Genomic DNA, 25879 nt, shown 5'->3' with positions numbered 1-25879 from the left:
TTCACATTCACTTTTAAGTTTTACATTTACTGGTAGTGAAAACATCTCAACATATAAACTTCCAACAAATCCCAAACAGTGGATGATGTGAAAGTCTATGTACTGTGGTGACCTATGCATTTGGGACCAATTATCTGTTTTATCACTTTTGTGAAAGTAGTGTGTGCCATAGTTTGTAGACTACCCCCTGGACTCTCTCTGTTGCAAAAAAGGTAGCACTGCCAATATTTTCACGGGGACGAATGGAATACCAGTTGTTATCTTAATATTGGCCTGTTATGCGTTCCCTAATGCATCCAGAACCCGTGGATGATGGCCTTTCCTAGGTGGTCATGCTTTAGACCATTAGTGAATTCTCTAATGTAATATGTGCTCTGGAGTGGATGGACAGGTCACTGACCCCGCTCAGCCTAATTGGAAGAAGCAGCACACCATAATGCGCAAACGGTGTGTGAAGCGGAAACTAGTAATCACTCATTGCTGTGCCTGTTCCCAGGATCTACATATATTTCAATGGTTCTCTGCAACAGCTGGATACCACATACTATGTCATCATATCACCCACAAAGGGTAAAATTCTTAGGCGAATACAAATTATTACTCCCTCCAATTTCATGGTGCGCTTGCAATAAGGCTGTTGTTATGGATATATTCAGTTGATTCGGGCATCTCCTGATAAACATGGGCCCTTGTGTGCAACTAATGGGTGGTGGGATCTCTGTTGTTGGACCTGATGCTCCACTTGTACCTGCAGTTGTTGCTGCATGAATTGCAGTTGTTCCTCCAGGAGTCGGACATTACACAGGTCCTTTGCTTCATCCATGGTGCTACTTTCAGCCTATTTGAGTGTGAAACGGTGTGGTCATCATGTACTTAGTATTGAGTATTAAGGGGGTAACCCATAAATTCTACCCAACCTGGGTCAATAATACAGTACAAAAAGATGTGGTCGCGACCACATCTTTTTGTACTGCATCATGTACATAGGTCAGATTGGAAAATTAGGTTCCACAACATGGGTGGTGATGGGTAAGTTGTCTTGTTATAATATTTACATGCGTGGATGTGACATCTGTTAAAAAAAAAGTTGTCTTTCGGTGTATTTTCCCTTTAGATTTTATTGGGGGAGAGGGAACTGGTCTCCTTTACCACATTCTCTGACGTGGAATAACGTTTTGGTGCTCAGTGGAGAAGTGTGGCTCACTGGTTAGAGGAGGCAGACCTGAAGCAGAGGTCAGCCCGGGACCAGGGTTCAAATCCCGGCTCGGCGGGGTCTTGAGTCCTAAAAATGTCCATGGACTCGACAATTCTCGCTCCGGTGCCTACTCGATTCCCGGGTTCACACTCTGCGACTCTGGGCAATAGCTTGCTTAATCTCCACAACGGCCCCTCGCGGCGGGATGCCTGGCTTTCACCTTGTGGATACCCTGCCGGGGTTATCTCACAGGGGAATACCAGGACGGGTTCCCTAAGCAAGCGCTTAGAAACCGCTTGGTTATTTGCGCTATATAAATTCCTGTACATTTACATTTCCCCCTCAGGTAGCCTTAGCTGCAATTTAACATCACATTTTTTTTAAATACCCGGTATCTCTGGGGGAGTTGTTCCTGCACCTGGTACGACAAGGCATGGAAACACACAAAGTAGTGCCAGGTATGTTTCTGCCCCAGTAGTACCAGCTCATGAAACAGACCCATCAAACTAGTAATAGTACGGAGTAGATTTATTGTTGAAAACCATTAGGCTAATCCATTTTCCACAACTTCTAATGAGAGCCTAACTGTAAACTGTGTTAGAGTGCATTTCAAGAGGCATTTTTGTGAAGGAACTCCTAGCAAGATTTCTCGTAGATGCAGGTAGTGTTGAGAATGATTCCAGGAAAAGAAAGGTCTGTTCTCAGTAAGCCTCTTTTTTTTTTAAACATTTCCTATTAATTCGTTTGTTGACATGTAGTAACCAAAGCTCCCCACTGTATGAAATGCTCATGTTCCTATTATATTTGCGCCTAAATTCTACAACACAACTAGGAGGTTCTCTCTTAACTCATCAGCGAAATCCTTCATGAGGGCAGTGTTTAGTCCCTTCATGTTTGTGTCTGCGTGTGTGAGGATGGATTTCGGTGCTTTTACAGTACAAGATGCAGTGGTATGAAAACCCCTTTTTCTCAGGGATTTGTGAAATATGGACTATATTTAATGTGTCACTGTGAATCATGAAAATATTTCATTTCTTCCTGTGAAATATGGGTTTGCTCATCATAATGAAAGGTTTGAACTACTCAGCAGAGCTTTACCATCATCAACTGTTTCATCAAGGTTCTATACGTGAAAGGTAAACAAAACCTCAATATTCTATATTCAATGAGTACCCTCTATTAGCAGCACCTTCCAGAGAACAGCTTCAGCAAACTTCTCCTTTTAAAGTCAAAATGTGTTTTCTAAAAGTATACATTCTTAACTACAGAATTATTGTGTTCTCCTTTTTACAACGGATCACCAAACAGTATTGTCTAGTATTTCTCTTACTAAGTTGGGCTGGGTTGGGCATCATTTATGTGCTTGAAAAAACACACCTTTTTCTACTTGAGCTCTCCAAAAAAAGCATATGATATAAAGAATGTAATGGGTGGTATATGTGTAGTTGGGTCCTAAGTTGCCACATCAGGGTTCTGGTCACATTTACAAACCACTCATCCTACGGACTTGTGGTTTATGGCACCAGAACCCCTTCATGAAATTTCCTTCAAAATAACATAGATATTCAAATACAGATGCTATTTCGAGGGACTATAAACCCGACAAAAGTCAGAAAACTGACATATGCAACCATAACCCTTCCCAATGCACTGTTCATGGCGTCAAACATTATGTCACAAGTGACATTAACTATCAGATCAATCACTGGGTTGTCTGATTTCACTTGTACCCCGCAATCCATTGGAAAGGATGCTCAGTCCAGAGCTGTAGTAGGTGGACTTTGAGTGAAGGACTTGGCCTTTGGTCTTGCCATTAGTGCCTCAGCCCCCATAGCAGCTTCATTGATACATTCAAAGGTGTCTTTTGTTATGTTTTCTGGAATATGGTGCGCGAGATGAGCAGGGCTGGAGTGGAAGGGGGGGAGTGAGAATTCTGGTTGTCCATGACTGGCAAATTTAGATTTTATCTTACACTCGTGAAACCTCTAAATTCACAAATTTGCACACACTCATAGGTGTAACTTGAGGTATAAGATATTTAATTTTGTGACTGAGTGTTTTTATTTCTCCTCCAAACACTGCCCACTAGTTCAGAATTCTAGAAGAACGAAGCATCCTTGTGGAATTTGTGCCAATCCAATTTTTCGGGTGTTATTTCACCATTTCATCTATTTATGATAGTAATGAAAATCCCATGATGGGAAAATGGTATGTACCACTAATCCAAGGCTTTCCTCATGGGCATTTTCGTTAAATTCATAAACAACAAACCAACCTCTCAATCGAGGGGTTGTGATGAACTAGAGATGGAATCCTCTTCTTTACATATCAAAATTAAATGACTTTAAACTGCCACTCTGCCTCATCCCGAGATGCAGAAGAACTACCATGTTCCTCCCTTCCAAGGCTCCGGCCATTCTAAATTATATCCTGCTTTCATCTGCTATTAGAAGAGAATGAAAAGGAATGTTGTATCCACCTAGTAGCTTGTGATTTTTTAAATCTAATTTACCGTTTGAAATTTAGTGCTTAGACAATGAGCATGTGGCCAAAATGGCAGCTGGACATGATGTGTTATACAGAGGAGGCACTCCAAATGCAAAACTTGACCTTCAAGAGCACAATTAGCACACATATATGACTAAACTGCCATGGACACGTGTTCACTTTTAAAATGGTGTCCTTTACAGGTTGTTTACTCATGAAATCAAACATTGCTTCATTTCTAAACTTTTCAGCGTTTATTTGTCAGATTCATCATGAGTTGATTTAGCCACGTCCTTATCAAATAGTTGTGAACTTAGTATCAGAGGGGATTGACACACTTCAAATGTTCAATCTATTCCAACGTTTTAAGTTGTGTTAATGAATGGCTTTGACTATTAACTTACCAAAGGGATAATTTCTCTTCGTCTGCATAAAGTATGAAGGTACGACCCTACAAGCTTCTTTTCAAATTGTGTACAACTCCAATGTTGATGCATGTGTATATGATGCCAACTGATATACTCTCCGATTACTTCCACTGATAGCTAAATGCAAAGCAGTCATCACCTACAACCAAGGAGTAAGGGGAGGGAGAGTAGCAGAACTGAAGAAGACCGTGGATGAAGCTGTAAAGAATTGCCCATCTATCAAGAAAGTCTTTGTAGCCAGCAGAACAGACACCAAGGTACACATGAGTCATCTGGACGTGCCCCTTGAAGAAGTAAGTCTATCAAAAGAAACATTCCTTTAGTCTTCTATTTGCATGCACTGGGACAAAAGTTCAGATGAAAGAATCCTATGCAGCTAGCATAACATGTAATAGAATACATTAGGTACTAATAGTTGTAGACCAATAAATAAGCTGCATTTCAATAAATGCAGGGTTATCTCATAAAAGCATGCGTATATCATTATTACTGATATCAATGAATTGCATTTCCTTTAAATGGTTGATAACCATCAACTAGACCCACTAATATTTATGTGTTTACTAGAAGATAAAGTGGTACAGGAAATGCATGTTATTTATTTGTTTAGTTATTTATAACATGGTCTCAAGTTTCCAAAGAAAGATAGCCATTAGTCAATTAGCAGCAGGGTATATCAATGAAAATGTATGGCATTCCCTAGGCTAATGAAAAGAGAATTCTTACCAATACAACTTAATGACAGTACCCCAAAGCATGGCCTGATAATTCTTCCTCTGGCTCCGACCGGGCATCATCAGCTGTACAGGGTTGGGGAGTTACTGGTGGAATCAGGAATTTCTGGTCCAGAGACCTGTAGTTATTCATCATTTCCTCCAGATAGGGTCTTGAGGTAAAAGACACCAGATCTGTGGAGTTTTGTGAATCCCATAGTTCCTATGGGGCCATAATGCCCCAATGTGAGATCTAAACATTTTCAAATGTAGCAAGGTCATTGTAGTTTAGTCAACATCCTTTCTACAGACCACTTATGTCATCAAAGCTCTCTCTGGGGACACTTTCTCATCCCTACTCACCATTGTTAATGCCCCCCTCACTTAAGGCATCTTCATAGACCTCTAAAGACAGGCCAGGTCTTCTCCCCACTAAAGAAACCTACACTAGACCCTGATAACCTTGTCGGCTACGTCGAAAATCACTTGCCTACCATTCATCATCAACTTAATTGGAAAAGCAATATACATTCAACTTCAAAACTGCATTAATACTAGCCTTCTCCGGCATGAGTACCAGCCTGGCTTCAGATCACACTGCAGCTTGGAGATCGCTACTTTACACGTAGTAGATGATGCCCTCCTGACCACAGACAAAGGTGACCCATGCTTACTGATATTGCCAGAACTCTCAGCTTTCTTCTTAACAGTCTATCAACCCAGCCTCCTATGCGCCATGTAATCTTGAATGGTATTCACAGGCAATGCTCTTTACTGGCTGTCCTCTTACAATTCCAACAAACACCAGTTTGTTCAGTTTTCTCAAAAGATTCATATCACCTGTGAAGTCCTGCAGAGTTCCATGCTGCCCCTTGTCATCTACAACCTCTACAGACTACATGGAACCATTTGATGTTCTACTCACAGAAAAGAGCAAGATTCACCAATATGCTGATGATAAACATCTCTACTTGAAAGTCTCCTCTGCTTTAGATAATCAATGTCTCGAACACTGTCAGTGCATCATCCAGTGCCTACCTGGAGCTCAGTAAAATTAAGACACAATTCCTGACATTTGACAAGAACAAGGAAGAAACAGTATAAACCTGTCTCAGTGACATTAACCTTGACAGCTCCAAACCTCAACTTTGGCAGCATCCTTATCCTCATAGAACACATTGCCAAAACAGAAAGTTGGTTCAGTACCAACTCTCTCTTCTAAAGAAAGAGAAACCATTGCTTCCATAAAGCAACTTTTGTACTTCTGTTCAACCCCTTGTAGTCTCCGATCTGGATGGTGACCTTGTCCTGCTACATGCCTCCCAAACTCCACACTGGCATTGATTAGACACATCCTACACAATTCAAATCATCTCATCCAAGACCCAAAGCTATATGATAGAAGCATGTCCATCTTGATAGAATCCATGGGCTCCCCTTGCCGCCCCACACCATCTTTAAAACCAAAAGCATCACTTACAAACCCATCACAACCAACACCCCGACTTATCTTTCAGACAAGCTCACCATCACTGGTGGTTCTAGGCACCCATACAGCCAGGACATCATCAGACTGCAGACTAAGAAGTGCAAAAGAGAAAACAATATGGCAGCAGGCCTTTTTCATCTAGGAGCTGTGGATCTGGAACAGTAGTATATTTTTTATCATGACATACCCAATGCTGCTCCAATTTAGGAAACATTTGATGATGCACCTCTTTAAAAGGGCACTCCCTCTCAATTAACAGTCCACAAACCAGTTACCTCTCCTATCACACGTTGGCTTTATGCTTGTCATTGACCCGGCACAGCAATCTGCTGCCTTTTTGGCTGGGTTCATGAAATAGAAATGGCACACATATACGTACATACATTAGAAAAAAAGCGACTTAAGACAAATAAATATTTACTCTATCTTTAAACACTCCATATTCATGTCCAAATGAAGCTTGCATCATCTGATTATGAAGTGCTTGCACTTTCTTCCGCATTTCGTAATAAATATAATTGCGAAGATCACACCACACATCAAATGTAGGGTCTGATTTATCTTTTAATACTTTTGTTACCATAGGTTACCAAAGCATCAAAATGAGAGATGCCCAATAAAGACCAGGAGGCCTGGATCCTTACTAGACTTTCAGGATAGCCACAAAAAATAAATGTACACACACTGAATCTAAATGGAACACATTTAGATGGTCTGTAGTTGTCCTGAAAAAACAGTACGAGCCTTGACCTACATAAAATGATTGTGTACTGTCCACGAACATACTGGTGACATGACATTTTGAACCCCAATCCGTTGGGAAAGTCTATTGGTGTTAATAAAATGATGCTGCTGCTATCCCACACAGCGAGCTAAGAACATTCTCAGTCGGTATATCAATAGTACACACGATATTGGACCTTTACATCATAATATCAATTCCACTCAGCAGTGGCAAATGCATGTAAGAGCAGTGCGGTGGTGTTACCGCGTTGGGGGGAATTCGACAGAGGCCCACGAGGGACCATTAAATAAATAATTAATGTATCCTCGTCGTCGTCTGTCAACCCCCCCCCCCGCTCCCACCTGACCTCATCACTCTTACCTGCATGGGCTGCTGCTGAACCCACTAATCTAATTTTGCATTCCAGTAATCTCACCCTTCCTTACTCCACACAGGAGTTATCTATTACTATACATTGAAAAGGCAATGACATATACAGGATGACTATTTCAAGTGGACAAAACTGGATTATACTGTTAAAATGTTGGGAGCACCTTTGTAAAGACAACAGAGTTAGGGGGCAAACACAGCTGTTGTAGGTATATGTTTGTCTTAGTTTACTTTTAAAATACATTGGATTCTGAAACCCCCTTATAAAAGCACGTCTCTAATTCTTTATAATCCGTGACTAGTGACCCACTCAGTCTCCAATTATAAAGAAAAGATACATCACAAATTCCTGCTGCCAGAGCCAGCACCCGAGGTAAAAGGCAGGTCAGGTCATAGAGCAGCTTTTTAAGTCAACGAAAATGAAATGTCGTTTTTCATTCTTCTGCTCTAGTTTTCTAGTTTACAGTGACTTGCAGAAAGAACATTGTTTTTTTTCCAATCCTTCGATAATTATTTTAAAAAGTTAGAATCGATTTGCATGTTTCTACACATTCTGAGGTAATGCACCTTTTATTTTAAACTTGTGTAGAAATGTTTCTACTACCTTTTTGCAACAAATATCTAATAGGTTTTTGATATGTTTAATTTTGCAGTAGAGGTTCTATTTTTATTCATGTTTACAAACATGCTCTCTCTTTCTGATAGAGCTATACATCAAAGTTTTACGTAGTTGGTTGGAAAGGTGATAGAGTGACCATGTATTATATGGTATAAATTACGCCCTACCGTACATGATAAGGATATTGCAAGTCACCTTGGCATTCCATAACATTATAAAGGAGCTTTACCTTGTTCCTTTATATGGTTACTAGCAGCCCGTCCCGACGTTGTCCGGGGCAGAAATAGAATGTGTGGCACATCACTTACAATCCGCTCCCTGTGACATACGTGATTTATAATGAAAATGTGAGCAACTGTGCCTCTGAAAGCCTTTTCATTGTAGTAATTGGAAAAAAGTAAACCGTGAGGTTAGCAGCATTAGGTAAGTATACAAAATGTAATAATATTTCGGAGCGTTATTTATCATTGAGCTTAGACGTCGTTATGTACCTGTTTATTGAAGTTGGTGCTTGAGCCCCCGCCTGAGCACCGGAGCAGTATGCAAAGCTTTGTGATCCCCGCTGTTAGGCTGAGTGGCTTGAACCCCCGCGTGAGCACCGTAGCAATGCCGCGGCCCGTGAAGTCTTGCCCATTGGTGTTTGGCCACGCCCCTCTGACAATCATTGAGCTTACACGTCGTTATGTACCTGTTTATTCAAGTTGGTGCTTGAGCCCCCGCCTGAGCACCGGAGCAGTATGCAAAGCTTTGTGATCCCGGCTGTTAGGCTGAGTGGCTTGAACCCCCGCGTGAGCACCGTAGCAATGCCGCGGCCCGTGAAGTCTTGCCCATTGGTGTTTGGCCACGCCCCTCTGACAATCATTGAGCTTACACGTCGTTATGTACCTGTTTATTCAAGTTGGTGCTTGAGCCCCTGCCTGAGCACCGGAGCAGTATGCAAAGCTTTGTGATCCCGGCTGTTAGGCTGAGTGGCTTGAGCCCCCACGTGAGCACCGTAGCAATGCCGCGGCCCATGAAGCCATGCCCATTGGTGTTTGGCCATGCCCCTCTGACAAAATGTGTTGGTACAATTTAACAGAGATTTTAAAATATACTTTTTCTAAATGGTTTTATCAATCCTTTTAGAGACTATATGATTGAATTCTGTGTTAATTTTACAAATATGTGATTATTTGTTACAGCATTTGTGATAAGTACAGTCTGTTTTCTCTGTCGTGGAAAGAACCCTGCACGTGACATGAGAGTAACCAGTTAAAAATGGTGAAAACTTTATGTACATTGCTGGTGAACGAGCCTGCTTTGCAGGTGAAACACGTCCGGCATTTTGCTGTAAACTGACTCTATATATAAGTACGTTTTTAGCAAAGACAAGGCATCAGCAATCCTTTGTGAATGGAGAAGTGGTGCTATATTTTCGGACCGTGCCCGTTGGGTCCGTGACGCCGACGCATCCTCTGGTTTGGAGGCGGTGTGGGGGACCTGGCAATGAAGGATATATATAGGCACTAAACAAAGGATTTAAAAAGTGCCCCAACTGTAAAGCGTGCAGATATGGTTGCAACAAAACTCAATACCAGGTTCCTTTCAAGGATGTTCCTGTACAAATAACAAAACAATTGACTTGCAAAACGGAATTTGTAGTTTATGTGTTGCAATGCCCTTGTGAGCTACGGTATGTAGGGAGTACCCGACTGCCGGCTCACAAGCGGATTTTGCAGCACATAAGGGCCATCACTACAAAAGACCAAGCATATCCGGTGGCCCGGCATTTTGAGAGTATTCATGACAGTGACCCAAAATATTTGCAGTACTATATCATCGATTGTGTGATGCCATTAAAACGGGGTGGTAATAGAGAAGCGCTATTACGAGTCCTTGAGACAAGATATATATTAGAGCTTGACAGCAGAACCCCAGGGGGCCTTAACGCAAGTGAGGATCTTTATACTTGTTTATAGATCCTCGGGGAAACAATTTTCTTGCAGAATTAGTTATATCAGGTCCCACTAAGGCATTACCCATATGACTCCGCCAAGTAAGATCATGAGTGGGGGTCAATACAAATAGAATAGCCAGCCTACAAAAGAACCAACAGAAACAAATATACATTTTTTATGGGTCCTCCTTTCTAAAAATGAATTTTGCCCTTTATACTAGCACCAAGTACTTTATGATCATATTTGCACTAGATTAGCACTTCTGTTCTGCACTGCAAGAAGAGGTACAATGTGGTTTACATGTTCTAATAACATTGCACAGGCACTTTATATTATCCCACTTGGGATATATCTTGCACATATGTTTTCTAACCTGGAAACTAAAATAAGTGAACCCCAAAAAAAAATTATATATGTTTTTAACGATTGTTATACTGTATTTATTGCCCTTTGCGTACTTTGCACATATTTATATTGTTTAAATTGTGTATAAGATTTGATGTGAAATATTGTATTTTGCATTTTACTTAATTCGATTAATATCAATATCGAGTTATAGTCTATTTACAGTTTCCATGTCTCAATACCACTGAAAGCAACTAGCGGGATAAACAGTCCGTTTTCTGTGCCTACTACAAGTACCTCCTTTTGTTAGGAAAAAACACATCATGTGATCAAGCCTGTGGATACAAGAGAAACGCGTCGTGATGGACATGCTGAGCGTTGAAAGGCACCAATAAAGCGCTTTTGTTTGGCACCAGAACCGGGTTTCCACTCTTCGTCATTTTTACCGACAAGGACGTGTTGGTGGCGCCGTTGGCGTCTGGCGAGATTGTTTTTATATATATATATATATATATATATATATATATATATATATATATATATATATATATATATATATATATATATATATCCAACACACCGTCACCTTCCTCACGCTCTGGACCAACTCCAGCCAGAAAAAAAGCCAACGGACACGGACCATTTGAAGTGCTCCAAATTTAATTAAGGTGCAGAAAAAAGCCTCATGACGTTTCGGCTCGCAAGAGCCTTGTTCACATGACATTGTTCATTTGAATGAAGCACCATTTTATAATGCCAGTGATTGGATAACAATCGTCACCTGGGAGGGTCGTGTTATGTCACAGTAAAGATAGAAGAGATACTATCCGTTTTCCACGGTGTACATGTTTAGAAAGCAGATAAAAACCAACGGTTTGTTAACGAGTCACGGTAAAATACCAGATTCCTAACCATGGATACACACTATTTAAAGTGCAAATTCATACACAGATTATTCCAGAACAAATATATAAATTTCATCATATCTTCTAATGACTTGACTTGAATGAATTGAAAATAACAATTGTTGGTGGAATACCAATATATACATATCATACAGTATTAAGCGCTCTAGTATAATAAAGTGCAAATGCATATTGGTCTTAACTGTGCAAAATTCGCAATAGTGCAATTCTTAATGTGCAACACCTAGCAAATGTGCAAAATGGAGCATAACAGTGCAAAAATTATCATATGATAAGTCACCTATCCCAATCTAGGATTCTATCATTACAATACTGTATCTTGTATATCCAATTTATATTTCCCAGAGACCATAAATATGGTTAAAAATATTTACAAGAATATTTAGATCAACAGTCATAAGTAAATGCTTTTGATGAAAAATTACAAATTATATCTTGTTTCTAGGATATCTCCGCTTTAACACTATCTCTACTCCATGTTACTGTGATTAAAAAGTATATAAAATCACCGTAAATAAAGTGCATCAAAAGGCTGAGTAAGAGTGACTATCAGGGAACAAAGACCCAACTAGTCTATCATACTCAGTCATACCCATCAAAACCAAATGAAATCAAATTTATTTAAACAATTGGCAGTAACTACAGGTTAACGTCAGATTCAAAAAATCAAGAGCTTAAACATATAGAATATTTTGAATATTATATGCTACATTGTAGAAGTCCCAGCCGGGCTAAAATTACACCAGTATTTAAGATTATATTCAATACTGTGTAAAACCAGAGTAGACTAAGGTAAGCACGTATACACATCCTCCGTAACATTAAGCCCCCCCGGGCTCTTGGTGTTGAGTGAAAGGATGTATTTGGTTTCAAGTCTCCTCAGTTTATTTTCCCTGTCTCCACCCCTCCTACTTGCTAAGACGGAGTCAATTACCCAGTATTTGAGCAAGTTGTTATTACTCTGATGGATTTCCCTAAAGTGCCGGGCCACTGGGTAAGTATTGTCACTATTTGCAAAAGCACGTAGATGTTGTAAAATACGCTTGTGCACCGCAAGCTTCGTGCTACCCACATACATTAGTAGGCAGGGGCATTGGAGAACATAGACCGCAAATTCGGTTTTACAGGTTAAAACCTGTGTTATGGGGTGAGGATGATCAGTGAAACCGTCCATGTATGTTTTAGTATTTATTCCATGGACACACGCTTTGCAAGTCTTGCAGCGGTAAAATCCTTTATTCTGTTGCCACCATGATGTTTTGTTAAATGGTTCTGGACTAGTATCAACAATTTTATCTTTAAGGGAAGGTGCTTTACTGAAAGTAAGTGAGATTTTTTGGGGAAGCGTAGCTCCAGTGACAGGATCTCGGATAACTAGAGGCCAATGTTTGTTAATGATCTTATATAATTCATTATGTTGCCTGCTGTACCCTGTTATCATGCAGAACTTTTTGTCCTCAGAATCTACTCTGTTATCAAGTTCCACAGTGTCAAGTAATGTCTGTTTTTTACTTCCAGTCAGAAGCTCCTCCCTAGTTGATAACATGGATTTCTCTATAGCTTTATGAATTGTCTGTTCAGAATATCCACGTTCCAAAAATCGTTTTACACTGTCTTCCTGAGCTACCTTCAGGTCTGCGGGATTGCTACATACTCGGCGTAGCCGAAGCATTTCCCCATAGGGGATGCTTGAGATTAAGTGCGCTGGGTGAGCACTAGCTCCATGAAGTATACTGTTTCCAGCAGTTGTTTTCCGGAAGATTCTACTCTCAAGGTGTCCATCATGAATGTATAGTTCAGTGTCCAAGAATGTAATAGATTCTTGGCTAAGGGTGGCAGTAAACTTGAGATTCAGGTTATTGTTGTTTAAACTCTCAATAAAACTCAAAGCTTCCTCCTTACTTCCTCTCCATATGATCATCAGGTTGTCTATAAAACGATACCATCTAATCAAGTTGTTATTAACAATGTTATGGTAATTGGGTCTGAGGACCAGCTCCTCCCAAGCTCCCATGTGCAAACATGCAAAGCTAGGGGAGAAGCTGGCCCCCATTGCCACACCCTGAAGTTGGCGGTATAGCTGTTGATTGAACAAAAACAAATTATTTGTCAAACAAAATTGAAGCATGCTCAATAACATTTTGTTGTGATCTTCAAACTCAGAGCCCCTTCTCGAGAGATAGTATTTGGCTGCCGCAATACCATCTAGATGTGAAATGCTGGTATACAGCGATGTAACATCCAGCAAGATAAGCCAATCCCCCACTACCCATTCAATGTCCATTATTTTGGTCAACAAGTCCCCAGTATCCTTGATATATGAGTCTAGGTTCCGCACATACCCCTGTAAAAAATAGTCAATGTAGACAGAGGTGTGCTCCAGAAGACTGCCTCTAGCAGAAATTATAGGTCTGCCTGGTGGATGTTGGGGGTCTTTGTGCACTTTGGGTAAAAAGTACAAAATGGGTGTGATAGGGTGGTCAACTTTCAAATACTTGTACTCCGCTTCGCTGATAAGTTTAGAAGCCTTCCATTTAGACAATTTTTGATGGTAATTCGTTTTAATTGTTGTTAATATTTGCATCTGAGTTCGTTCATAACATGTACGATCGTTGAGTTGAGCATATGCTTGTTGGTCGTAGTCGGTTTTAGACATGAGGACTACATTGCCCCCTTTATCACTTCCCCTCACTATGATGTCCTTATCTTGTGAAAGTCTCTTAGTTAGCGCCTCATACTGTTGTGTGCGAACATTATGTTGCCGTTTCATTTTCTTGTTACTTGATGTCTTACTCTGTAGTTGTTAAGGTCCCCCACCACATTTTCATTGAAGACATCTATATTGTCTCTGGGTAAAATTGGTACGAACACAGATGGAGGCCTGAAATGGGTTTTCATCGAAATTCTATTGCCCATTTCATCAAAGGCTGTATTCTCATTCCCATGAATATCTTCATAGCCAACTCCCTCTGTTTCCCAAAGTTCTGTAATAATTTTTGTACCTTGTGTGGCAATCATAATGTCGCTATTAGAGTTCATAATTTGGGCTGTGTTTTTATTCCTGTCCTTCAAAGTGTAGAATTTTCGTAGTTTTAATTTACGAACTGCTTTATACACATCACAACGTGTCGCCGCATAATTGAAATTGCAAGGAGATGCATAGGTCAAACCTAATTTGAGGATTTCCTCTTCATTTACTGTTAGTTGTAAAGATGTTAGATTGACGATAGTACGGTTAATGTCCCCCGTTAATTCTGTACGGAGGCAGCTCCCTGACCCCGACCTCGTCCCTTTCCAAGTTTTTTCTTTTGGAAACCTCCTTTTTGACGCCCTATTTCTTTGGCGCCTTCGGTAATTTGCCCATTTGCGGCTTGACCTCTTTGATTCCGCTGCCTTAGTGATTTTAGTCTCTCCTGACACAAAAAAGCAATTTCCTGGCCCGGTGAAGGTTTGGGTCCACTATCCGCCTGTATTTGTTTGCGGCGGTCTGTTTCCGATTCCGTTTCTATGTCAGAGCTATAGATAGAGTTGGAAAAGGCTGTGGAGTCTGATGCCGTTTGTTTTTGACGAACATTCTTAGGTTTGGGTGGGGCTGGCTTCACTGCCCCCTTACGGAGTGAGTCATATTTACGTGAAAACGTAAAAATCTGGCCCAACTCATAGTCATTGCGATCTCTCGCAAACTTGTAGGCTTTTCTTTCTGTGATTTTAGTTTCTTCCTTTCTAAGGCGTTCATTCATTGCTTTTAACATATATATATATATATATATTCAAACAAAGTTTGCTCCCAAATGAAGACGCCTCTTATGGAGTGCTAATCCTTTTATTTGGAAACTGCAGCAGCTACAGCCTTCTGCTTCACAACGAATTAAAACAGGCCAAACCCGTTTCAGGCTTAACACAGCCCTGGTTTACTGTCAATGATGCAGGGAAAATGGCAGCAAAAAGGTGAACACACTTGCTTTCATTAAATAGTCCCGCCCCAGTGGGCGTGTGCCCAATGGCATCTTGGTAATTGCAGTTCACACTCCATTACTCCACAGTGGGTGCTGCCATGCCCCATTCATTATGCAAGTACAAACCCCAGTGGGTGGTTGAGAGCCGTCGGCATGGAACCCTGCCAATACACTGTCACCAAATCGGAACACTCCACTCCTACGGCGTCTTATTAACTTGGCGCTGCGGACCCGCTGGATTTGCAGTAGGGCATCCTCGCGGTCAGAGCGGACCGCTCAAATTCCAACAAAGTTTGCTCCCAAATGAAGACGCCTCTTATGGAGTGCTAATACTTTTATTTGGAGACTGCAGCAGTTACAGCCTTCTGCTTCACAACAAATTAAAACAGGCCAAACGCGTTTCAGGCTTAACACAGCCTTTGTTCACTGGCAATGATGCAGGGAAAACGGCAACAAAAAGGTGAACACACTTGCTTTCATTAAATAGTCCCGCCCCAGTGGGGGTGTGCCCAATGGCATCTTGGTAATTGCAGTTCACACTCCATTACTCCACAGTGGGTGCTGCCATGCCCCATTCATTATGCAAGTACAAACCCCAGTGGGTGGTTGAGAGCCGTCGGCATGGAACCCTGCCAATACACTGTCACCAAATTGGAACACTCCACTCCTGCGGCGTCTTATTAACTTGGCGCTGCGGACCCGCTGGATTTGCAGTAGGGTGTCCTCGCGGTCAGAGCGGACTGCTCAAATTCAAACAAAGTTTGCTCCCAAATGAAGACGCCTCCTATGGAGTGCTAATCCTTTTATTTGGAGACTGCAGCAGTTACAGCCTTCTGCTTCACAACAAATTAAAACAGGCCAAACGCGTTTCAGGCTTAACACAGCCCTTTTTCACTGGCAATGATGCAGGGAAAACGGCAACAAAAAGGTGAACACACTTGCTTTCATTAAATAGTCCCGCCCCAGTGGGCGTGTGCCCAATGGCATCTTGGTAATTGCAGTTCACACTCCATTACTCCACAGTGGGTGCTGCCATGCCCCATTCATTATGCAAGTACAAACCCCAGTGGGTGGTTGAGAGCCGTCGGCATGGAACCCTGCCAATACACTGTCACCAAATCGGAACACTCCACTCCTGCGGCGTCTTATTAACTTTGCGCTGCGGACCCGCTGGATTTGCAGTAGGGCGTCCTCGCGGTCAGAGCGGACCGCTCAAATTCAAACAAAGTTTGCTCCCAAATGAAGACGCCTCTTATGGAGTGCTAATCCTTTTATTTGGAGACTGCAGCAGTTACAGCCTTCTGCTTCACAACAAAATAATTAATATATATATAGTTATGGGAGACCACTCGTCCGCCTTGATCCACACATGGGGCGCCAAGACTAAACAGGACTACCAGTCCCAGCAGGCACTGGGACATTTGGACTGCCCATCAGGGGCGTGCCATGATCATTATCAGGGCTGGTACCTGCATTCCCATCATCAGTTCGCCAAATCCTCTGAAGAGAAGGCGGGAGCCTTCGAAACGCGTCAGGAATTCCACGGCGAAATGGGATTGAATCACTTTCTCATGAGCTCCTCAGCTATTCAAGCACGCTGTGGCAAGAAAGGCGAGTTCAAGTTTCTCCCCGCGAGTGTGACCGTGTCTTTACACGCGAGCGCACATATATATATATATATATATATATATATATATATATATATATATATATATATATATATATATATATATATATATAGTTATATAATATATATAGTTATATAATATATATAGTTATATAATATATATAGTTATATAATATATATAGTTATATATATAGTTATATAGTTATATATATGACAGGGAGACGAGGACACTGTACAGTTGTCTCGTGGTTCAGCCGTAACACATGCCACGAGGTAGTTACGTCGATGGGGACCGGAGGAAGACCGGCGAGGAATGAGGCCTACAACTCGTTATTGGACATTGCGCACATTTCCAGTTACCAAATCCACCTATTGAGGGGTTTGAATTATTCAGCTTCTGCCGATTTACACTTACCCAGTTTTGATGCATTCTGGGCGCTGCAGTTGTGAGAGAGCTGCAGTGATGTCTGACCCATGTGACCCAAAGGTCAGCGGATTTCCACCAATTGCAGGGCTTCTGGACAGTCAAATGTGTGAGTGGAGTCACACGTAACCTAACAGCAGCATCTGAGGAAGGCCGTTGGGCCGAAATGCATCATGCACACGCTGGCATTCAAAAGGTGTTCCAACGGTATCCCCTGTGTGGCCTCTCTCTGTTCCTCACGGAGTGGAGTTTTGTGGATATTTTCACGCGTGGGAGGCCCCGTTACACCAAGAGGCTGGAAGCTCACTGACAACCCGCTGCTAGCAGCTCACAGACTTTTCAAGGTATTGAATTACCTCCAGCACACCTCGGGACACACGCCTGTACCCTGAACTTTTGCGCAAGCAGCCTGTCACTGACAGGGAGACGAGGACCCTGTACCGTTGTCTCGTGGTTCAGCCAGCACACATGCCACGAGGTAGTAACGTCGATGGGAAGACCGGCGAGGAATAAGGGCTACAACTCGTTATTGGACACTGCGCACATTTCCAGTTACCAAATCCACCTATTGAGGGGTTTGAATTATTCAGCTTCTGCCGATTTACACTTACCCAGTTTTGATGCATTCTGGGCGCTGCAGTTGTGAGAGAGCTGCAGTGATGTCTGACCCATGAGACCCAAAGGTCAGCGGATTTCCACCAATGGCAGGGATTCTGGACAGTCAAATGTGCGGGTGGAGTCACACGTAACCTAACAGCAGCATCTGAGGAAGGCCGTCGGGCCGAAATGCATTATGCACACGCTGGCATTCAATAAAGGTGTTCCAATGGTATCCCCTGTGTGGCCTCTCTCTGTTCCTCACGGAGTGGAGTTTTGTGGATATTTTCGTGCCAGTCAGAGGCGCGTGGGAGGCCCCGTTACACCAAGAGGCTGGAGGCTCACTGACAACCCGCTGCTAGCAGCTCACAGACTTTTCAAGGTATTGAATTACCTCCAGCACACCTCGGGATATACGCTCTTACCCTCAACTTTTGCGCAAGCAGCCTGTCACTGACAGGGAGATGAGGACACTGTACCGTTGTCTCATGGTTCAGCCGGCACACATGCCACGAGGTAGTAACGTCGATGGGCACCGGAGGAAGACCGGCGAGGAATGAGGGCTACAACTCGTTATTGGACACTGCGCACATTTCCAGTTATCAAATCGACCTATTGAGGGGTTTGAATTATTCAGCTTCTGCCGATTTACACTTACCCGGTTTTGATGCATTCTGGGCGCTGCAGTTGTGAGAGAGCTGCAGTGATGTCTGACCCATGTGACCCAAAGGTCAGCGGATTTCCACCAATGGCAGGGCTTCTGGACAGTCAAATGTGTGGGTGGAGTCACACGTAACCTAACAGCAGCATCTGAGGAAGGCCGTCGGGCCGAAATGCATTATGCACACGCTGGCATTCAATAAAGGTGTTCCAACGGTATCCCCTCTGTGGCCTCTCTCTGTTCCTCACGGAGTGGAGTTTTGTGGATATTTTCGCGCCAGTCAGAAACGCGTGGGAGGCCCCGTTACACCAAGAGGCTGGAGGCTCACTGACAACCCGCTGCTAGCAGCTCACAGACTTTTCAAGGTATTGAATTACCTCCAGCACACCTCGGGATATACGCTTGTACCCTCAACTTTTGCGTAAGCAGCCTGTCACTGACAGGGAGACGAGGACACTGAACCGCTGTCTCATGGTTCAGCCGGCACACATGCCACGGGGTAGTAACGTCGATGGGGACCGGAGGAAGACCGGCGAGGAATGAGGGCTACGACTCGTTATTGGACACTGCGCACATTTCCAGTTACCAAATCCACCTATTGAGGGGTTTGAATTATTCAGCTTCTGCCGATTTACACTTACCCGGTTTTGATGCATTCTGGGCGCTGCAGTTGTGAGAGAGCTGCAGTGATGTCTGACCCATGTGACCCAAAGGTCAGCGGATTTCCACCAATGGCAGGGCTTCTGGGCAGTCAAATGTGCGGGTGGAGTCACACGTAACCTAACAGCAGCATCTGAGGAAGGCCGTCGGGCCGAAATGCATTATGCACACGCTGGCATTCAATAAAGGTGTTCCAACGGTATCCCCTGTGTGGCCTCTCTCTGTTCTTCACGGAGTGGAGTTTTGTGGATATTTTCGCGTCAGTCAGAGGCACGTGGGAGGCCCCGTTACACCAAGAGGCTGGAGGTTCACTGACAACCCACTGCTAGAAGCTCACAGACTTTTCAAGGTATTGAATTACCTCCAGCACACCTCGGGACATACGCCTGTACCCTGAACTTTTACGCAAGCAGCCTGTCACTGACAGGGAGACGAGGACACTGTACCGTTGTCTCATGGTTCAGCCGGCACACATGCCACGAGGTAGTAACATCGATGGGGACCGGAGGAAGACCGGCGAGGAATGAGGGCTACAACTCGTTATTGGACACTGTGCACATTTCCATTTACCAAATCCACCTATTGAGGGGTTTGAATTATTCAGCTTCTGCCGATTTACACTTACCCAGTTTTGATGCATTCTGGGCTCTGCAGTTGTGAGAGAGCTGCAGTGATGCCTGACCCATGTGACCCAAAGGTCAGCGGATTTCCACCAATGGCAGGGCTTCTGGACAGTCAAATGTGCGGGTGGAGTCACACGTAACCTAACAGCAGCATCTGAGGAAGGCCATCGGGCCGAAATGCATTATGCACACGCTGGCATTCAATAAAGGTGTTCCAACGGTATCCCCTGTGTGGCCTCTCTCTGTTCCTCACGGAGTGGAGTTTTGTGGATATATATATATATATATATAGTTATATATCTAGCGTACTACTACTATGTGGCCCCTAACCTTCATTTCCATCAGCGCTCGGCATCATGAACGCCATATATCCGGAAATTAAGGGGGCCTGGCTACTGGAGGAATATTGGCAGGCTTGGAAGCGGCTTTTTCATTTCATGTGCCCACGGGGATAAACATTTAAGTGAACTCTCCTATTGGTAAAGTAGTACCCAACCGGGTCTTTGATGGAACTGTGTGTCAGCAGTTATGGGCAATACTACAACGACCAGCATGCCCTGCTTTGCGACGCCCACAAGGGCGGGACTACAAATCTGAATAAATCATGTTCCACCACAAACCACTTTTCCAGTGCATATTTGGGTGAGAGCCAGTGAACAAGAGCATTACATGCTCGAAACGCGTTTGGCGGTCACAGAGCAGGAAATGGATGGCTGGCTGAAAGGTCTGCTGCCAGTGGCTGTGTGTGGAACCCTTTCATTGTTGTGACCTCTTCAATCTGGGCAACCTGTGTTTTTTATATATATATATATTTTTTTTTTTTGACGAAGCTTATAGCGAAACGCGTCTGTCAAGGGTGAAGGGGGTTTGAAATAAATATTTTATAACTGGATATCCGTGTGCGTGCCGTTTATCGACCAAGACTGGTTGATTGTGCTGATATATATGTATGTATATATATATATGTATATATATATATATATATATATATATTCACTGAAAAAACCATAGGTTATAGACCATATATAGTTAGGAATTAGCATTTAAAAAACCTTATTTTACTCACACAAAACCATTGAAATTCCATATATAGTTAGTTGCACTAACTATATATCGCGCACCCGCAATCCACTGCTGATCATGTCACATATTACATCATTCATGACATGGTCAGTGACATCACTGATGACATCACTGATGACATCTCAAATGACATCACTGATGACATCACTGATGACAACATCCAGTGACTGTATGTTTCTGTAAAGTTAAAATATGTCTTACATATTGAAGAATGAGTGGATGTATAAGTGTCTGGATGAAGGATTTAGTAGGTGCATGACTGACTGTATGAGTGAGTGATTAAATGTGTCTCACTGAATGCATGGGTTAGTGACTAAACTGTCTTAATTTGTGCATCATTATGTCTGTTGTTCTGTAAACTGCTGCATGTGTTGATCATTAGCTATACGAGAGGCTATATGTGTTATTAATTGGTTGCCCAAGTATTTCTATGGGAGATTGAGTTTGTTTGGGGGTGGCTGGAAGGTGTGTGACTCTATGCATAGATGTGTGAGCAGTTTATTCACTAGGTGTATGAGTTCAAGAGTGCATGTGGAAACAGCTACATGGGCAGTTGACTGTGTGCATGAGTGTATTGATGAGTGAATGGATATCTCAATGCTACATGTCATAGTAAGTACATATGTAAAACACAGTACATGTGAGAGTTGGCATATATAAATAACTGTGCATGAGAGCCACTGAATGAGTGAGTGGTTGTATCGATCATTGTGAACTTGTATCAGGGATTGTATAAGAGAGTAAATATGTGTTAGTATATGTTTCAATAAGTAAGGTGTGTTTAACTGTATAGTTGAAGAAATGGAGGTGAGATTGTTTCTTTGCATGACTGACTGGGTGTGTGAGTAACTCCATGGATGAGTGGCAGTGTGTGAGTGTCTGTATACACTGAGTGTATCTAAGGTTATATTAGAGTCTGAAGAGGTTTATCGTATTAGCACAAGAATGATGTCAAATGAGATGTCATCAGTGATGTCATCAGTGATGTCATTTGAGATGTCATCAGTGATGTCATCAGTGATGTCACTGACCATGTCATGAATGATGTAATATGTGACATGATCAGCAGTGGATTGCGGGTGCGCGATATATAGTTAGTGCAACTAACTATATATGGAATTTCAATGGTTTTGTGTGAGTAAAATAAGGTTTTTTAAATGCTAATTCCTAACTATATATGGTCTATAACCTATGGTTTTTTCAGTGAATTTTCAAGGTTTTGTAAATGCTAATTCCTAACTATATATGGTCTATAACCTATGGTTTTTTCAGTGAATTTCAATGGTTTTTTAATAGCAAATATCATAAGCTGTCGAATGTCAAGTACGTGGTAAGTGAAAACATTTTCGTGTTTATGCACACTGATCTGCTTTGAATGGTGCCCCCCCCCCTCATTTCTATTAGGAGTACTCTCTCTTTGCAGATAGTGAAAGGTAGTTAACGCAGGCGTTTGCCCCCGTTGTAATCCGTCGTGCCTGCTTCTCTCTCCATTTGATTGATTGTTATCCAAGTATTTACTGTTTTAGAATTAGTTCTCTTTGGTTCATTCTCTATTTACAAACAAACACAGAGTCGCAATACTCTGTTTAGTCTTTGCAGATAACGAAAAATCGTGTAAAAAAAAAAGAAAAGGAATCGAGCAAAATCAGTAGGCCACTAATGGGATCTCTTTTTGACCTCGCTAAAATAGAAACATTAGGAACAACCCCTCATGACAAATACAAAACTAGTGAGATGAACTGAACTCCACACAATGATGGCTGCAAAACAGCTCGGCTCCGCCACCCACCCCGCCCAAAATAACGATAAAGAACGGCTGCCATGATTGGTTGCGGAATGACCACGACGGAGCTACGAAATGGTGCTGCTCTCATGCTAACCCCAGCTTCAGTCTGAAACATCCAGAAACACTGTAGACTACCAATTCGATCAGTTCCGGTAGCGCCCCAATGTAACCCGGTAGAGAAGAACTAGCCCTCCCCTCTTTGACTGATGGTTCTTGTTGCCTGTCCCTTCTGTTGCCATTTAACAGAACTATTTAGCCTGCTGAAAGGGGTTGTGTTCCGACCGCTGGTTGGTGGAGACATTTTGACTATATTCTGTACCTGCGTTGTCGCATAATGCGTCATATGACGCGCCGCGTTAGCGCATCCGGAAGTCATCCGGGGCGCGCAGCGCGTAACGTAAGCATAACAAGTCATGTGACTTGTTAATAAAACTTTTCATTGGTTCATTTTACTTTTCTTATTGTAATGATGAAAGGCTTGGTCATATGACCTAAAAATTACGCTTTTCATTACTTCCGAACATTATTTTTTCTTAAATATATGTTATAATGTTCCAGGCTAATGTACTTTCCCGGAAATTTTACAACTGTCCTGCAAGTAAAATATATTCTTTTTTCGAGAAAAAGAGCGTTTCTTCGTCCCATGACGGAGCCGTTGAGCAAAAGAGGGTCGACCTGCTGTCTTAGTCGCCGATACGCCTGAATATGAGATTCTTATCGATCACTTTATGTTGCAGGAATAGAAAACACAACAGCCCTTGACCATTTATCTTTACTGCGTTCCTTCGTATTATACCTTTTACCCTTCATGTAATTGGTCTGCTTTATTTCACTTGCCTTTTAATGATTCTAAAACAGTCACTATTATTAAAAACTTTACCAATGTATATACTACTACCATGTTTTCTTTTAAAAACCTTTATTGTGAAAATGTCATTATACAAATACGAGCCTATAACCACGTGGGCCTGCCACAGAGCAAACTGTAATCGTATATGATGAATAGACATTTACACTGTAGAGGAACGTAACGGGCGGGCCATTAGGTTGCAAGAACTAAGGTGTCTAACAGTTACGGAATCGGTGGACGTACATTTTATAATTAAAATACGACAGGGCCAGTTACAATAAAATTATCTAGATATACATTTGCGGGCAAGTACCATGGGTGACGTTAATTCGAACTTTCAACAGTACAGTAATCAATAACACATCAGAACTTAATATCAATAGGGATGTCGAAATAGTCAATCAATTCTCGTCCCCGCCCGCCATGTACTTCAAAACTGCATACGTATCTCGTGATTTCAAGGTTCTGCAACCAGTACACAACAAGGAGTTACGAGTCCCATTTATTCCGGCGCCATTTTGGGCGAGGACGGGCAGGTCCAGGATATAGTCAAAATGTCTCTACCAACCATCGACTATGATGATGTTCATATGCTGTATTTATTAGAGTAACACTCATCTGTCCACATGAAATTAATTTGCCACAATCTAAACATGTCATTTTAATCTTTCCAAAGTTCTTCTAAATATTTGGGACCGTTTCCCTTGCCTCTGAAGCTCTCAGTGCCACTTCTTTGATGAATGTACTAGCAGGTCAGGGGTTCTCCTCCAAATCTCTCTTTTATGCAGCACTATAATTAATTGGTGCCACCTCTCCATATGACGATGCATGGTATAGTTACCACAACTATATTTTTTTTCGGTTCCTCTGGAGAGTTCATCGTGGCAGATGAAGCGTGTAACGTACCGGGCATTTACCTTTTTTTGCATGTACAGGAAAGGAAAAAAAAATCGAGCGTCCGAGTTCTAAGGTGTCCCAGGGCCATTTTAGTGGACCAGGCCCAAATCCAAAGAACAGGCCGCCATTTTGAGAGTCCTCTTGCAGCCGCCTGTCGCTGTAGCATCAAGAGCAGCCGAAACTCAGCTGAATGGCAACTGAAACGGTAAAGGGGCGCCCCACTACAGCAGACGAGCCTCCACCTAGGAAGGCCCATTCACGCCGGCTCCCCCCCCCTTCGGGCACCCCACGCCGTTATTCGGAGCAGTATTGTAGGATGGCCACACCAGTGCGGCAACTTGCTAGACATCACCTCGGTGGTAACCGAATCTCAACGCCTTGTGGTGTCTTCTATTCAAAAAACATTGTTATGCTGCCTTCGACCTATTCGCCGCAAGTGCGCACACAACTCAACTGCATAGCTTGCTAGACACCACCTCGGTGCCATCCGGATCTTGGAATGTCAGCACCTTTTGGTGTCTTCTCTTCAGAAAATATTGTTGCGCTGCCTTTGGCCCCATTCGCACATCAGTCCGCTACTGACGCCATCTCACAGGCTAATGGGGCGCCCCACGCCGACTTTCAGCATTGTAGAATGACCACACCAGTACAGCAACTTGCTAGACATCACCTCGGTGCCATCCGGATCTCGGCGCCCCACTGCAGATGAAGTGCCTCTCAACTATGAAACCACCACGGTGACATCCGGATCTTGGCGCGTTGTGCTGCCTTCGGCCTATTCGCACATCGGTCCGCTACTGACGCCATCTCACAGGCTAATGGGGCGACCCACGCCGAGTTTCAGCATTGTAGGATGACCACACCAGTACAGCAACTTGCTAGACATCACCTCGGTGCCATCCGAATCTTGGCATCTCAACGCCTAGTGGTATCTTCCATACAAAAAATATTGTTACGCTGCCTTTGGCCCCATTCGCACATCAGTCCGCAACTTAGACATCACCTCGGTGCCATCCGGATCTTGGCATCTCAGCGCCTTGTGGTGTCAGTCAGAAAATATTGTTGCGCTGCCTTTGGCCCCATTCACACATCGGTCCGCTACTAACGCCATCTCACAGGCCAACGGGGCGCCCCACGCCGACTTTCAACATTGTAGGATGGCCACAGAAGTGCGACAACTTACTAGACACCACCTCGGTGCCATCCGGATCTTGGCGCGTTGTGCTGCCTTCGGCCTATTCGCACATCGGTCCGCTACTGACGCCATCTCACAGGCCAACGGGGCGCCCCACGCCGACTTTCAGCATTGTTGGATGGCCACACCAGTGCGGCAACTTACTAGACACCACCTCGGTGCCATCCGGATCTTGGCGCGTTGTGCTGCCTTCGGCCTATTCGCACATCGGTCCGCTACTGACGCAAACTCACAGGCCAACGGGGCGCCCCACGCCGACTTTCAGCA

At 43.0% G+C, this 25879-nt stretch overlaps 1 protein-coding gene across 1 annotated transcript in view; it reads left to right on the top strand.

Moving 5' to 3' along the window:
• ACSS1 (acyl-CoA synthetase short chain family member 1) overlaps positions 1 to 25879 on the top strand; it is a 1294163-nt gene that overhangs the window by 527960 nt on the left and 740324 nt on the right. Inside the window, exon 4 of the mRNA XM_078649067.1 lies at positions 4228 to 4403. Within this exon, the coding sequence (XP_078505193.1) occupies positions 4228 to 4403 (176 nt within the window). The remainder of the gene's footprint in view (positions 1 to 4227; positions 4404 to 25879) is intronic.

This window comes from Lissotriton helveticus, chromosome 6 (assembly GCF_964261635.1).
Source record: "Lissotriton helveticus chromosome 6, aLisHel1.1, whole genome shotgun sequence".
Lineage (NCBI taxonomy): Eukaryota > Metazoa > Chordata > Amphibia > Caudata > Salamandridae > Lissotriton > Lissotriton helveticus.
Note: the sequence above shows the minus strand (reverse complement) of the source record. Positions and strands in the feature narration are given on the sequence as shown.